Source organism: Haliaeetus albicilla, chromosome 2 (genome assembly GCF_947461875.1).
Source record: "Haliaeetus albicilla chromosome 2, bHalAlb1.1, whole genome shotgun sequence".
Taxonomy (NCBI): Eukaryota; Metazoa; Chordata; class Aves; order Accipitriformes; family Accipitridae; genus Haliaeetus; species Haliaeetus albicilla.
In genome coordinates this window covers 12,114,841-12,128,798 of record NC_091484.1, presented here as the reverse complement: position 1 = coordinate 12,128,798, position 13,958 = coordinate 12,114,841, and the positions used below count along the sequence as shown (strand labels likewise).

The following is a 13,958-nucleotide window of genomic DNA, read 5'->3' as shown; positions in this document are numbered from 1 at the left end:
AGCGGAGGCAGAGATGGAGGAGGAGATGGAGTGGGAGGCAGCGACGGACCCACCAGCAGCAGGACAGGCACCCGCTCCCCACCCACTGCCCGCAGTCACCGTAGGCTGCCTGCCATCGGGCTGGGGCTGGGGCTGGGGCTGGGGCTGGGGGGCCCCGCTGCAGGGACTCGGCGCCTGGTCCCCTTGTCCCGGCGGCACAACCGCCACCACCGTGCTGCCCTGCGCTTTCTTTGGGCCGGGCAACCCAAGCCTCACCGGGTAGTGCCTGGCCCCCAGCCCCAGCCAGGGCTTAACCCTGGCGGCAGAGTCCTGCTCTCCCCGACGGAGATGTGGGGCTTGGCGGGGCTGGAGGGCAGCTTGCAAGAGAAAGATTCATAGTTTGTTGTAGCGAGACGCTGTTTTGTGAATAAAGAGGTTTACTTAGGTCTTTCAGACCGCAGCTCTCTGCCTTTCTTTGCTTAGGGCACAGGTGGCATCTGCAGAGCTGTAGTTTCCACTTGCTCTGGGTTCCCAGGGCTGGAGGCGGCTGGGGCTGCTGGCACGGCTGCCCCGGGGGCAGGGGGTACCTGTGTAGAGAGGGGGTCCCTCCCACTCAGGGGGGTCACGGCACTGGGCACCAGGGAGGTTCAGGGGCTGGTGGAGAGCGGTGTCCCCAGCAAGCAGCAAAGCTGTCCCCAGCAAAGAGTGAGCTCGGAGGTGACCGACCCCTGCAGCGATGCCACCAAAGCAGGCGGGAGCCCTTCTGCTCCCCTTCCTGCCAGAGGAAAAGAAAAGGGACTCCCGGGGTAAGAGCCAGGGTCAGGCCGTAAAGCGCAAGATCTCGGAGGCTTTGAACGAACCTACACCCGCTCAGGGCTTTGTTTGGTGTCCCACTTCGCTCTGCCCCATGCCATCGGGAGCGTGGAAAGCGTGGGTGCACAGAGAGAGACTAGACAGAAAGCAGAGCAATCCTTGCCCTGCCCAGATTGCTGCTGCCACCAGCAGCGGGCACCGGTCCCTGTTCCCCACTCAGGCTGATGCGCGGTGTAGGCAGGCAGCGCAGCCTGTGGCGGGGAGGATGTGGGGGGCTTTCGGCCCTGCCCGAGGGGCTGTGGGCACGCGTGGGTGGGAGGGTGGCTGCCGGCGTGGGCTGCCCAGCCGGCGGAGGCAAGCCTGGCCAATGGCACTGGGGTTGCAGGGGCAGGGCTGGTGGGAAGGGCGGGGTGCAGGAGTTTGGTAATCCTGGAAATGGGGCAGGACTGCAGGATTTTGAGGACCCTGGCAAGAAGCAGGACCACAGAGGCAGAGAGTTGTGGCGAGCGGCAGGCTTGCACGACACCTTTGGGCGCGTTGGAAGCAGAGAGGCTGGGCCGTGGGACACAGGCGTGCGTGTCCTACGCGCTCCTGGCACAGCCCGCTTTGGGGCTGGTGAAGGGGTGCCACGGGGCCCATGCGTGCAGGGTCCTTGGATGTGGGGTGCGGGGGGTGGGGAGCTGTGGGTACTGGCAGAGGGGCCCGAGGGGACGCGATGCTGTGGCGTCCAGGGGTGCGGGATGCCGCACGGCACGATGGGGCCGGAGGTGGGGGGTGCGGGAACGGGGCTGCCCCCGGGATGCTCGTTAGCCGCAGCCCAGCCCCCTCCTTAATTAGCTGCGGCCAAACCCGCTCATTAGCGTCGGCTGGGGCCGGGTGCCCTCCCCGCCGAGGCGGGCGGGGAGCGCTGCCGGCCATGGGGGTACGGGCAGCGGTGCCGGCAGCCGCAGCGGGGCTGGAGGCCGAGCTCGGACGGAGCCGCGGAGCCGGCGGCGGGATGGGGCAGCAGCGTGGCACGGCCGTGCTGCTCCTCGCCCTGGGTAAGGATGCCCGGGTGGAGGTTTGGGGCGTCCGGGTCTTGGGAGGGGCCGCTTCCCCGGTAGCACGGGGGGGGGGGGTGGCGATGGGGTGTCCCCTCCCTCCCTCCCTCCCTCCGCCCCGGGTCGGTGCCCTGTGTCTCTCCCCGGCGGGTCCTGGCTGCCGGTGCTGAGCTGGTCGTGCCTCCCTCCCCCCCCCCCGCCAGCCTGTCCCTGCCCTTGGCCCCGGGCCGGGGCTGCTAGTACTGGGTGCAGGTGAGTAGCCAGGGCAGGCTGGGAGCGGGGTGCCCCGACTGCCCCTGTCCCGGCTCCCTGCCCCAGCAGAGCAGCACTTTCAGGCTCTCTGCAAACGCAGACAGGGCTGGGCACGGGTGAGGGATGGCACGAGGTTCCCATACATGCTGCGTGGAAGGGAGAGCTGGCCGTGCCTGGGTGGCACTGGCACTGTGACAGCCCAGGGGTGCTCAGGTCTCGCTGGGAAGGAGGTGGGCTCCATTCCCAAAGGGACGGGCTCATGCCGACCCCTTTGACGGCTGGTAGGGCACCTGGCCGGGCTGCTGGCATCGGGTACCGCCTGTGCCAACATTTACCAAGGCTTCTCGGACTGCGTCCTCAAGCTGGGGGAAAACATGGCCACATATGAAGAGACGGATGGCATGGAGCTGCAGGGATTGCACCGAGTCTGTGGGTGAGTGTGGCCCCAGGCCAGGACCCCCTGCATGTCCCACCCCGTGGGGCCGGTTCTGGACGAGGGAGGGTTGGGGGGGGTTATCTGTGGTGCGCAGCCAGTGTGGCTTTTTGGCATTGCCCCTGTGTTGGGTGCTGCTGTGTGAACTCTTCTCCTGCACTCATGAATCCTGCCAGTGTGTGCACACACACACGTGCTCCCCACCTTGCTCCAGTTTCAGACAGGAGCTCGCTCCCTCCCTCCCTCTATCCATCCATCCATCTGTCCATTTGTCCATCTGCTGCTTGGCTCCAGCCAGAGTTTGCATCTCCGTCCCTTAGCAATAGCTCCAGCCACCAGGACTTGTCCCATGACCCCTTGCATGCCTGCAGCCAGGAGGAGTGGGGCTGGAGGGACCTGACCCCCTCTGCCCCCTGGGAAAGGCTCTTCTGGACACCTGGGTTTCAGGCAGTGACTTCCATGTGGCTGAGCTGCCCCAGGGTGCAGGGTTGCAGGGAGCAGCCTGCACCTGGCCTCAAATTGGATCTTGTTGCCTAAACGAAGCCTTTTCCCTCCCTTCCTCCCTGCTGAGACCCTTCGTCCTTCTGGCTTGAATTTGCCCCATCCCTGGTTTTTGTGAGTTTGTAGCAAATGCCCCAAGATGATGGTGTAGGGGGGACGTTAACTTCAGCAGAACTGAAATAATAGTAAAAGAGTTGGGTAACGAGGGGTGGTGTTGGGCAGGTTTGGGGAAAGGTCAGCTTAAAAAGCAAATGAACAGAAGCAGCAAGGGGGGGGGGGGCAAGTGAAAGGTGGAAACAAAATGTTTGTGGAGATAAACGGAAGCAGCTTAGTGTCCCTAGCAGTGAGTTGTGGGGAGTGAAAAGGAGCTATAAGGAAATGCAGACAGCAATTAAGGGAAAATCCATGTGCCTTGGGGTGGTAGAAACCTGCTAGGGCGAGGCAGAGGGCTGAGTGGCCTGCAGGTCAGGCTCTCCAAGCTGCTGAAAACCAGCCCATGGGCTGGGAGGAGAAGGCATCACCCTTAGCAATGGGGTGGAGGCTCTGGGACCCGCTCTGCGGTGCCAGCACAGCTGGCTGGCAGTGGATGGGGCCGTGGCAGGGCAGGGGGCAGCCGGGACGGGGCAGTTCGTGGAGGCAGGTCGGGCTCTCAGCAAGCTGGGACAAGGAGCCGGTGCTGCTGCCGAGGCAAGCAGAGGGTCCCCAGCCCTCTTGCCTGCCCTGGCTGAAATATCTAACTTTGCTTGTTGTCAGGAGTGGAAAACACTTCAGCAAAACTCTTTTGCTCAAGGAGAATAGAAAACTACCTACCTCCCATTTTTTAAAAAAAATTATTTATTTTGTCCCTGCATTCCCCTGCCAGGAAACGTGCCAATGGGAGGTTGGTTGTGACCTGCTCTTTATTCCCCCTTCTCCTGGGACAGCCTAGCTCAGGACGAACAGCCTCCCTGGGACATGGCTGAAGGCTGGGTTGAAACGGGAACTGCTCTGGTTTGGTCTGCAATATATACTTTATTTTTGAAAATGTGGCTTCTTGGTATTAGAAAACAACCGAGCATGCAGCCCAGCATGTGCTGTGGTTGACTGCTGGAGGAGCAATTCCTTTGCTGAAACTCATGTGAAATGTGTGAGTTGAGGTTTGGGGTTTTTTACATGCTCTGGGGCACTAACCATCACGGAACAGGTCCTGGGATCTTCCCTGCCAGCAGGGCCAGGGCTCTGCACCTTCTGGGACTTGCCAGCTTCTCCTGCTGGTGCCGGTGCACAGCTTGGGCTTGCTGTGGCTGCAGCAAAAAGTTGGTCATGTCTCAGCTTCCTGCCGGGAAATATTTCTGAATTATTGGCCTTTAACCCTCAGCCTTCTCCACTGCTGTCTGCTTTCCTGATGCCATGGTCCCCTCTCTGGGAGCATGGGTGAGGTATGGATGTGGAGCTGGGACCCAGCATGGGGCTGGTGGCATCTCGGCTCTGCATGTGTGGTGCTGCCCCAGAGCCGGCCTGGGCAAGCTGCTTGACAGCAACCTGCCTCGCTGAGCAGATGGAGGCTGTGGAGGGTGAAACATTGGGAACTGCCATCCTAGCTGAAAGCAGAACAACATCCCCCTCCACCTTCCCCCAGCCACCCTTTGCCTGAAGACATGGGCCAGGTTTAACTCTCACCTGGCAGAGCTGCCTTCTGCTGCTGCTGCTGCCGCAGCTTGGGAGCAAGCGCGGGAGGTTACTTGGGTTGGCATCAGCTTTTCTCATTATCTGGGGACATTTGTTCTGCCAGAGTGACTCAGTTTAATGAACTTCCTCACAGCTGGCATTCTGACGTAAGCCCCGGTAGGAAAACTGAGTAGAGTGCTTGGGTCTGTGTGTCTGCACAAGGTGTTGTCTCCACCACAAGGCACTTGAACAAAACCAAGCTGTCCCCTTCCCATGCACAGGGTCCCTGCTTGGCCAGGCTGCATGTCCTTCCCAAGGGGCGGCACGTGTGCCTGGTGTCCTGGCAGGATGGGGAAGGTGACAGAGCCAATTGCTCCTGTCCTCTAGGCAGTCACCAGCTTGCAGGTAAATTATGGCCTGGAGATGGTGCCCAGCCCCAGCTAACGTGGGACAGCAAAACTGAGGGGGAGAGGAGGGCAGGAGGGTGTCTTGGGGTGCGAGTTGCTCGCTCGGTGCTGTGGACTGGGGGAGCCAGCTGGGACCCAGGGGGATGCTGCCTGTGGCTGGTCCCTGCCTTGCCCTGGCATTGGGTGCCAGGACATGCGTTGCTCCAAAGAAGCTGCGATACAAAATGCTTTTCTGAAACTCTTTTCAGGTAAAAGAAACTGTCTTTGAAAGAAGTCATGGGGGGAAGGTCAGTGGCAAGTGTGGCATAGAGCCTTATCTGTCCCTTGGGGAAGTTTTTGTTTTGGAGAGGAGCCACTTCCAGAAGACAGGATGGCCCATGGCATTTGCTGAGACTTTTGGGCTCCTGCTGTTTTATTTTGTGGGTTTGTATCTATAAAACAGACCCCACCTGTGAATTCAGCTATCAGGACTAGTGTGTGTGCAGCATCCTGCCAGGCTGTGGGTGCCCTCCACATCGCAGCACCTACAGCAGCCTTTGGGGAGTCTGATACAGAGTCTAATGCCCCACTATCCTGAGATACTCAGCAGAAGGAAAAAAAAAAAAAATCAGACAGGGATGCCCATTCTTGTCCTCCCCACCCTGGGGATGGGGGCGACATGGCCCAGCCTGGTACCTGCTGTCCTTGTCCCTGGACAGCTGGAGCCCACCCCTCCCTGCTCAGCTTGACACCTGTGGGCAGGGAGCTTGTTGGAAACAGCTTGAAACCAGCTGCTCCAGAGCCACTGTGCTGCTTCACCAGAGATAAGGAAGGAGCTCAGGGAGGGGGTAAAGCCTTGGTAGGCTGGATACTGCTCTGGATAAAGGCAGTGTGGGGTCATCCCACATGGTGCTGGCCTCAACGTGTCAGACCAGTGAGGTGGTGTCCACTGTTCCCTTCTGGGGACAGTCTTCTTGGGAGCTATTGTTTTCAGCCCCATTTCTGCTGGGGTTTTTCCCTGCTTGGTTCTAGCTCTGGATCTGAAAAAAAAATAATCCAAGTTGCCATCCCCAGGGGAGGCAGCCAAGGGGGTCTTCACTGAGCACATTAGTCATTAGCAGAGGCTAATACCCAGCAGATAAATGGAGATGTGCCTAATGAGAACACAGTGAATAACTCCTCCTGCCCCTGCCCATACCTTAGTTATAATGCTGTGACGGTCTGTGGGAGCCGTTGTCCTTCTCCTTGCTTTGTGCTCGCATTTGGCCCTTGACTCAGCTTGGAGAAAGCTGAATGAAAAGTGCTGAGCCTTTGTTTGCAGCCTGTTTTAGATACTCAGGGTGCTCAGTGCTGAAGGGAAACATTTGTTGATGGAAAATAATGGATTTTATTGACTTCCAGAGAAAGAAGAAAAAAAAAAAGAAATAATTTCATTGTGTTTGGGAGTTTGGAGTTTTAGCCAAGATGCTCTGGGAGATGATGGAGGGGATGAATAGTCTGGGCAACTTGCACAAAGCACAGAGGTTGTCGCTGCTTGAAGGGCAGGCTCGGGGCAGCAAGGCTCTGCCTGGCATCTTGGTGCTGTGCTGCTGCAAAAGGACTGATGGTGTGGTGTCTCCCCTGGCCGCAGGTACTGGGATGAATTTCACACGTGTGCCCTGACAGCGCTCTGGGAGTGCCAGAAGGAAGCAGCGGCAGTCTGGGAGATGCTGAGGAGAGAGTCTCAAAAAATCAAGTTTCAAGGCAGCTTGTTCGACCTCTGCAGCCCTAGCACAGCCCAAAGCTTTGCCTGGACCCACGTTCCCAACATTTCCATCCTCAGTATCCCCCTCATCGTGACTTGGCTCAACTTATAAACTGCAGCTCTGTATCACAACAAAGGTGGTGGCAGTGTGTGTGAGGTGGCATCTTTCTGATCATTTTTCCAAACCTTTGAGCAACACACTGTGTGGCGCTTGGCGAACACTTGGCTCTGTCCTGCGCCTACGAGATGTGGAAGAGCTTGGCAGCATCTCCTGAGTTTTGCTATTTCTCTGTAATTTGGGATAACACCTGTCCCCTTCTGCCTCAAGGCACAGGCACGGATCTGGCTGACTGCAGAATTTGGAAACTTGTAGGTACAGGGCAGAGGATTTGGGGAAAAGTGATAAATTGGTTGTGAATGCTGGATTCTTTTGCATTCTTCTATGGCCACTGGAAGGAAGCCTGTTTACTTTGCTGATTCTTTCCACCAGATCAGCTCTCCAGATTTTTTATTTGGGCACTGAAAACAAGATGGGCATTATTACAACTGATTTGTGATGTGCAGGGGACTGTGTATGTCCTGTCAAAGGCAGAAAGGAGACCTTACTGCCCTGTATTGGCCTTTTTTTCTTTGAGGACATGGCTGAAGAATAATCATAGGTGCATGACCTCTTCTCTTGCACACACCTGGATTCCTGAGTAACTCCTGTTTTATGTGTAAATCCCTTCTCTACAGAAGGAGAGGGCAAAAATATTTGGAGGGAGTGTCAAGCTAGCATGGCAAAAAGGATTTATAGCAACTCTTTTGCTTTAAAGCTTTCTCCAAAGGTACCTGTAAGCAGCTCTGTGGGTGGCAGTGTGCAATTCCAGAGCATTAAAGTTTGTTGTAGAGCCTACAGCATGGTAGAAGTTATTTGTCCTGCCTCCTGTTCGATAGCACAGTCTCTTATTGCCCTCTTTGTGGCTCAGAGTGTTGTTTAGTTTTGCAGCTTCAGTACAAGCATGTAACCACTTGCAACAGAGAGGTGCTTGCAAGTGATTTCTGGGTATGTTAGAAAAACTCAGCAGTGTTTTTGGTCAGTATGATGCAATTCTGTGTTTTAAGGATGCTAATGAAGCTCTGCACCCTGCCTGGCTGCACAGGGCCAAAGAAGCCATGGTGACACAGCTTGGGTCTGTAACCCGTTCCTGTGAGGGTCTCGGGGCAGTTCCTCACTAAGAGGAAGCACAATGAGTCCTGATAGGACCTTCTACTGCTTCTAATGTGTTCCCCACATGGTCCTGCCACCCTGAAATGGGGAAGGAGCTGGTCATCTTCATGCTCTAAACTATGGCTCAACTGCTGGATGTGGTGGTAAACTCCATGTTCTAATAACGGGACTCAGCTGTCTTTCATCAGATCTGAAATTTCCATGTTCAACAATGATGTATTTCAGCCTGACTTTCCTAGATCTGTCACGCATCACTTTGGCTGCTGCCACAGATTGTCGGCCCCTTAATAGGGCACCTGCTTTGTCTTCAGCAGGGGCAGGCAGCTGCTAACAGCGAAGGATAGCCCTGTGTGGAGCTGGGGAAGCTCAAGGCTCCTCATAGTCCTGAGAAGCATTGAACAAGGACCTCACGCTGATGGTTTGAGCGTAGGCACAGCAGTAGATACCACCAGCCATAAATGGATCAGTAGGTTCTGAAACAGTGTCCCCAAACCTGAAAATGTGCTTTACAGTGTGAGCAGGGGATGTGGGGCCCTGCTAGCCCCAGAGATCCCACTGGATGCATTACAGGCACGTGGAAAAGCTTCTCCTACAGCGAAGGATCTTTTTACCAACAGTGGTGTTGGGCTTTTTAATGATGGGTAACGTGGCTCTCCTTTGGCATTCACGTGTTCTTCCTCTTACCTTCTGTATCACTTAACGCTCTGTTCCTGCAGCAGCAGGAGGGAACAAATAAATTGAGGCAAATTCCAAGAAATAAGTCAGGGAGGAGCAGCTGGTGTTCAGACAGCAGTTCAGTGCAAGGTACCTAGGCTTTCAACAGACAACAGGGTTGGTACTTACGTACTTGGCATCTCGGGCACAAAGCCTTAACATAAGTAGTGGAGAAAGGGTAAACCAGAGCACTGCAGAACCTGGAGTGAACTACTCAGCTGCTTCGGTTCTTCTTCTTATCCTGATGCAACAGCAGCATATGCTGTTTGATTCTGTTCCCCCCTCCCCTGTTCTCTCTTCTCCTGCCTGTGGTTTGTAGCTGGGGAAAGCTGAAGCAAGTGGGTATCGTGTACAACCAAGGCTGGAGTCTTTTTGGATCTAAATCCTGTACCTGCTCTTCATTTAGGTTAGGTGTTTAATGTCTTTAGGAAAACAAATAAGCACAGTCCTCCCAAATCCCACAACCCTTAGCTTGTCTTTGGATTTGGCATGTTCCCCTCTGTTAAAATTTTCTACTTTTAAATAGCTTTGGGAAGGGGAATGTAAAAGTCTCAGCAGAGATCTCCAAGAAGTCGTCTTTTTGCAAAACCATGTATGCAAATGGCTAGCTGACACTACCACTGTCTCTAAGAAGAGCAGGTGTTGAGGCATATCTTCCCTGGAAGCAAATCCCTCAACTCTATTGCACACAAAACCCAAAGAGTCATTAAGAAACAATGACCATCTGCCACCATTCTGGTATGGAGCAGCAGATTTCTTTAAAGCCAAAGGTGCTCCTAAATCTGACTGAAAGCATGTGAGTGAAAATTAGGTCTCACAGTATGGGAGTGATGAGTTTCAGAAGCTCCCTCCTCAATCAATATTTCATTTTTAGCAGAACTTCCCCTATGACTAGGACAATTACAGTAGTTTTCCTTTAAAAAAGAAAAAAGTAATATACAAATTCAGTCCTCAAAGGCAAAGTCAGCAGACTTTCAGACAGAATTTCTAATCCTACAGCGTACTTCATGCTGATGCAGTGCAGCTCATTGGATGTCCTGCAGACTCTGTGTTAAGTCCGCATTTGTCAAGGATTCTTCTCGTGGCCTTGCTGAGTGTCTGCAGATACAAAGCTGTACCTGGACTTCACACACACACTGCCCCCCTGCTCCTGCAAGGGAGGTTGCTGAAGCAGTTACAGCATATCTCATGTATTCAGAAAGAAAGGAGGTAAGTGTTCCTCAGTCCAAAGTTTTCATCCCCGTTCTTACAGGGGAACAAAGCACCTCTTTAATATGGTCTCACAGCAACTCTGGGATCAGCTGCCCATTCTCCTTTAAGAAATAGGATGAATGTGGCTTTCCCTCTGCTCTCTCATATTCACTGTAATTAGTCTTCTAGCTCACATTTGCCTTAAGACCACCCCTGAACACAGGAGTTCACACTGTGCTTTGGTGTGGTGTTAAGCCTTGAATTAAACCTGCAAACTTTCCCTGTGCAGGTTTGGGATGTTCTTTCTCAATAATAGCAACAAAAAGCAGTAGTGGACAAAATGACTCTGAAACAGCCTTAAAATATGACTGCCATCAAGCCAGTGTTTGTCAGCCCTGAGGCAGAACGTGCCTTCTGCTGTGTACCCTGATCCCAATTGCATGCACACTCGCTGCCCTTTTCTGAAGGGAGATACTGGCACCTACTGGAAGACCAGTTTATATCTAGGCTGAAGGTGACTGGGAGAAAGGCAAATGTCCTTATATGTAAGAAATGAGCAGATTTTGAGAAGGGATGAACTGTGTTGCTGACTGCACAGCAGAGTTGCAGGGGAAGCCCTAGGAAGTGACCTCTGGGTGGCCCTCCAGCAAGTGTTGGCTCCTGCCCAGAAAAAACTTGGGTAAACTCTTCCATCTGAAAGACTGCTGCTGTTTAAAATTCTGTTTAAAGGTTTTTTTGGTCAGGAATAGGTCCTGGCAAAATCTCAGGATATAAAAAGTTCTGTCTAAACAAACGTAACTGGCAATCCTCCTCTGCAGCAGACTGGCCAAGTATTTATAACATCAGGATGTTATCCTGCCTCAATTTATAGTATCTGAATGTGAGAGCAGGAATTGAAATACAGCTCCCCCAGCAACAAAAGAACAGCTTCAAAGAGTTTATCAACTTCTGCATCTCAAATCATCCCACTTTTCAACAAGCTGAATTAGCAAATAATTTATGCAAATTAACACTTAAAAATATTAACATACAAAGGAAAATTACTGCAGCAAGATGCTGCACAGGAGAAAAATCTGTCTTCAGAACTGGCTCTGCCCTTGTTTGGGCTCGCACAAACTGGCCATCCCTCAGCAGAAACCAGGCAGGATGCAGGTCTGCTTGCTTGGACTGTGGGGTCTGGTGGAACCATCCAGCTTTGGCCCTGTAGCAGTAAGGTGTTGTTCCTGCCTGCCCACAGGTGATGTTTATTTAAAGTGCCTCTAAATAAAGGCACATCCTGTTACTTTGAGAAACAAGCAGCAGTCTCTCACTTAACTAAACATCACCTCTACCAGACCAGATCTGTTGCTAGACTTCTGAAGCCTGACTGGAAGACTCAGACAAGTGGGAAGGGCAGCGTGGCTCCAGGACACCTTTGCAGGCTTCCCCAGGACAGCTTCAGCCTTGGGCTGAACACGTGGAGACCTTGGACTGCTGACACTCCTCCTGAAGCGAGGATTATGCTGGCTGACTTCCTAAGACAGCACTCACTGATGCCTTCATTTCAGAGCAGAGGTATGAAATACTTATTGTAGGAAATTTTACGTGCCCTAGACAGTGGACATCTTCCAGCCATGTGTTCTCTGGCTGTATCCTTCTGGTGCCATGATACAGACACTCATGGTATTTCTGGAAGTGCTCAGCTTCCCAGGAGAACTATAACACGCTCACAGCAACATAATATTTTTATTATTACAAAAGATTTCTTCAGCAAACTGCTGTCTGACATCTGTGTATTAAACATGGAAACAGCAAACAAACCCATCTAACGTTATAGGTTATTGAGGGTCTCAGCTGGTGATTCAGGTAAGTACAACTATCTTCTTTCTCCCCATCCATTCACTTCCTTGACTTTTTTTCCAACCAAAGCCTAAACAAGTTACAGATTGGAAGCGGCAGCTCCCAGCCCCACTGCTCACTGTGCCAGCTCCCGCAAGAAGAGCTGACCACTGCATTACCCACATAGGGCACTCCCACATTTGTTAAATTCCAGATGCTCCTCACACATCAAGTCTTGCTACCTGGCTTTTAACAGTCTCATGAGTGAAGAGTGTAAGAGCACACTCACCATACAGTCATATTAAATGCTTTGTGTTAACAAAATAAACATCTGCTCCTCCTCCGTTGCTGGCTGATGCCAGAGGAGATGCTCACACTCATGCAGTCACCAAGGTCCAAAAAAAAAAAAAAAAGTCTAAACAGACCTGCTGTGCTTCTTCAGTGATGATTCTCAGGCATTAGACGCACTTGTGCTGGAAACAATGACATAATGCAGCATGTTGTTGCCAGAGCGAGTCTATACGTTGGATTTGGGGGCAGAATTGAGGGGGATTTCTCTGAGTTCTATCCTCATGCAGAGGTACTCCCCAATGGCAGCCATCAGCGCGGTGCACACAATGTGCACCAGCCACCACGTCAGGGTTGAGGGAAAGTGCGAGTTATAAATCCAGCAGCCCAGAAGGTGGAAGAAGTGAACGGTGACTGTGAAATCCAGGCACTGCTTTCCTCGGCGGATGAAGTACAGCAAGCCCAGAGCACTGCAACATAAAGAGAGGGATTAATAAACAAACTGTGCCAAGCCTATGGCAAAGGGGATACAGCAAGAGCTATCAGCAGTTGTCAGTGCTGATTATTTATTGGTTTAAGACTTCTTAGATGTTTTAAAGATAGGTTGTTTCTGACCTCTCTCCTGGCTGCTGCAGCAAGACTTACATGCTTACAGCTTTTTAATTATATGATCACAGGGAAATGAGCTTTTAGTGCAGAGACCCAGGCAGGAATTTTTAAACTATCTCCCCCAGTAATCTTTGCCCAGTAGCAGGGGCAAAATACGTTCTTATTTATAGATCAGTGTTTGCTGAAATCCATTAATTCTAACTTTCAGTACAATCTCTCACAGAAGCAAATCTCATTCCCAGCTGGGAAACTGAGGCAGGGAAGTAAAATGACTTATCCAGGCTCTAGAAAGTCAGGAGTCAGCAGTTCCCAGCTGCCCTCAGCAGACAAGCTCAGCCAGGCACAGGGCTTTCAGGAGATGTTTTGAGAGAGGCAATACATCACGCTGAATTCACTTAAAAGTTTAATGTTAAGGAAGAACAAGACATGGGTGCTCCAGCTAGTTGCTGACTTACCAGGTGAGCGCATTGAGGATGAAAGCCATCATGGAGAGCCTCCCCGGCGGGGTTGAGAAGCCTAAAATCTACACGGGACTATTAGTAGGAAACCGCGGCACGAATCACAGCCCACAGCACGTAATCTCCTCCCGTGGCCCAGCCGCATCGGTGCGGCCCTGCGCTGATTGTGAGCTATAAGAGGAGCCTGAGCAGTTACGGCAGTCCTTCTAAGAGGTCCGTCTCTCTGTCTGGGGGTACCTATAGAAAAGGGACAGGTCTGTTTCTCTACTGAGGGAGGGTGTGGAGCGCCCGTGTCTCCGTACTGGGGCTACCTATATGGGGGGAGTTCTTTATACTGGGGGTACCTATACAGGGTGTCTGCCTCTACACCGGGGGTACCACCTGTTCAAAGGGAGGGGCCTGCCGCCACACTGGGGGCACCAACACAGGCAGCGGGTCTGTCTTTATACCGGGGGGCAGCTACGTGGGGTGGGAGAGGTCTGCCTCTATCCCGGCGTGCTACCGACGGCGGGGGGGGGGGGTGAGCTCTCTCTAACACTGGGGAACGCCTACACGGGGAGGGGGGGTCTGTCTCCCCCAGGGGAGCCCCCGAGCAAGGCCCACCCCCTCCGCCCCAGGAGCCCCTGCCCACGGCGGCTCCCCCAGGGCCCGGGCGGGCCAGCGCCCTCACCTCGTCGCTGAAGACCTGGTGGAGGGAGGGCCCGGTCCTGCCCAGGGTGCCGAGGAGGGCGAGCCAGAGCCCGAGCGAGCTGTAGTAGCCCGCCTGCAGCAGCACCATCTGCGCCACGATCAGCGCCGGGTCCCACACGTAGCTGCGGAACTGCGCCGCCATCGCCCGCCCGCCACAGCGCGCCGGAAGTGGCGGCGGCCGCCGC

The 13,958-nt window shown here is 53.6% G+C and overlaps 2 protein-coding genes across 2 annotated transcripts; one reads left to right on the top strand and one right to left on the bottom strand.

Annotated features, from left to right (window-relative positions):
* The first annotated feature begins 1,664 nt into the window (after positions 1-1,664).
* LOC104319834 (neuritin) lies at positions 1,665-7,874 on the top strand. The gene is made up of 3 exons (XM_069798955.1): positions 1,665-1,832; positions 2,370-2,517; positions 6,682-7,874. Exons 1-3 carry the CDS (start codon positions 1,709-1,711, stop codon positions 6,905-6,907), a joined length of 498 nt encoding a protein of 165 aa, XP_069655056.1. The 5' UTR covers positions 1,665-1,708; the 3' UTR covers positions 6,908-7,874.
* Positions 7,875-11,616: 3,742 nt separating this feature from the next.
* SYS1 (SYS1 golgi trafficking protein) lies at positions 11,617-13,952 on the bottom strand. Its single transcript, XM_069806640.1, has 3 exons — positions 13,754-13,952; positions 13,081-13,148; positions 11,617-12,486 (listed from the first exon to the last, which is right to left on the bottom strand). The coding sequence occupies exons 1-3, from the start codon at positions 13,913-13,915 to the stop codon at positions 12,246-12,248; spliced, it is 471 nt and encodes a 156-aa protein (XP_069662741.1). The 5' UTR covers positions 13,916-13,952; the 3' UTR covers positions 11,617-12,245.
* Between the last annotated feature and the right edge of the window lie 6 nt (positions 13,953-13,958).

What these genes read in the sequence shown, in the direction of transcription:
- SYS1 (XM_069806640.1), bottom strand. Translation starts at nt 13,915, where the DNA reads ATGGCGGCGCAGTTCCGCAGCTACGTGTGGGACCCGGCGCTGATCGTG. An exon ending in ACCAGGTCTTCAGCGACGAG is followed by an intron (nt 13,149 to 13,753) that starts GTGAGGGCGCTG and finishes AGTCCCGTGTAG; the next exon opens with ATTTTAGGCTTCTCAACCCC. An exon ending in ATCCTCAATGCGCTCACCTG is followed by an intron (nt 12,487 to 13,080) that starts GTAAGTCAGCAA and finishes TTTATGTTGCAG; the next exon opens with TGCTCTGGGCTTGCTGTACT.
- LOC104319834 (XM_069798955.1), top strand. Translation starts at nt 1,709, where the DNA reads ATGGGGGTACGGGCAGCGGTGCCGGCAGCCGCAGCGGGGCTGGAGGCC. An exon ending in CGTGCTGCTCCTCGCCCTGG is followed by an intron (nt 1,833 to 2,369) that starts GTAAGGATGCCC and finishes GACGGCTGGTAG; the next exon opens with GGCACCTGGCCGGGCTGCTG. An exon ending in GGATTGCACCGAGTCTGTGG is followed by an intron (nt 2,518 to 6,681) that starts GTGAGTGTGGCC and finishes CCCTGGCCGCAG; the next exon opens with GTACTGGGATGAATTTCACA.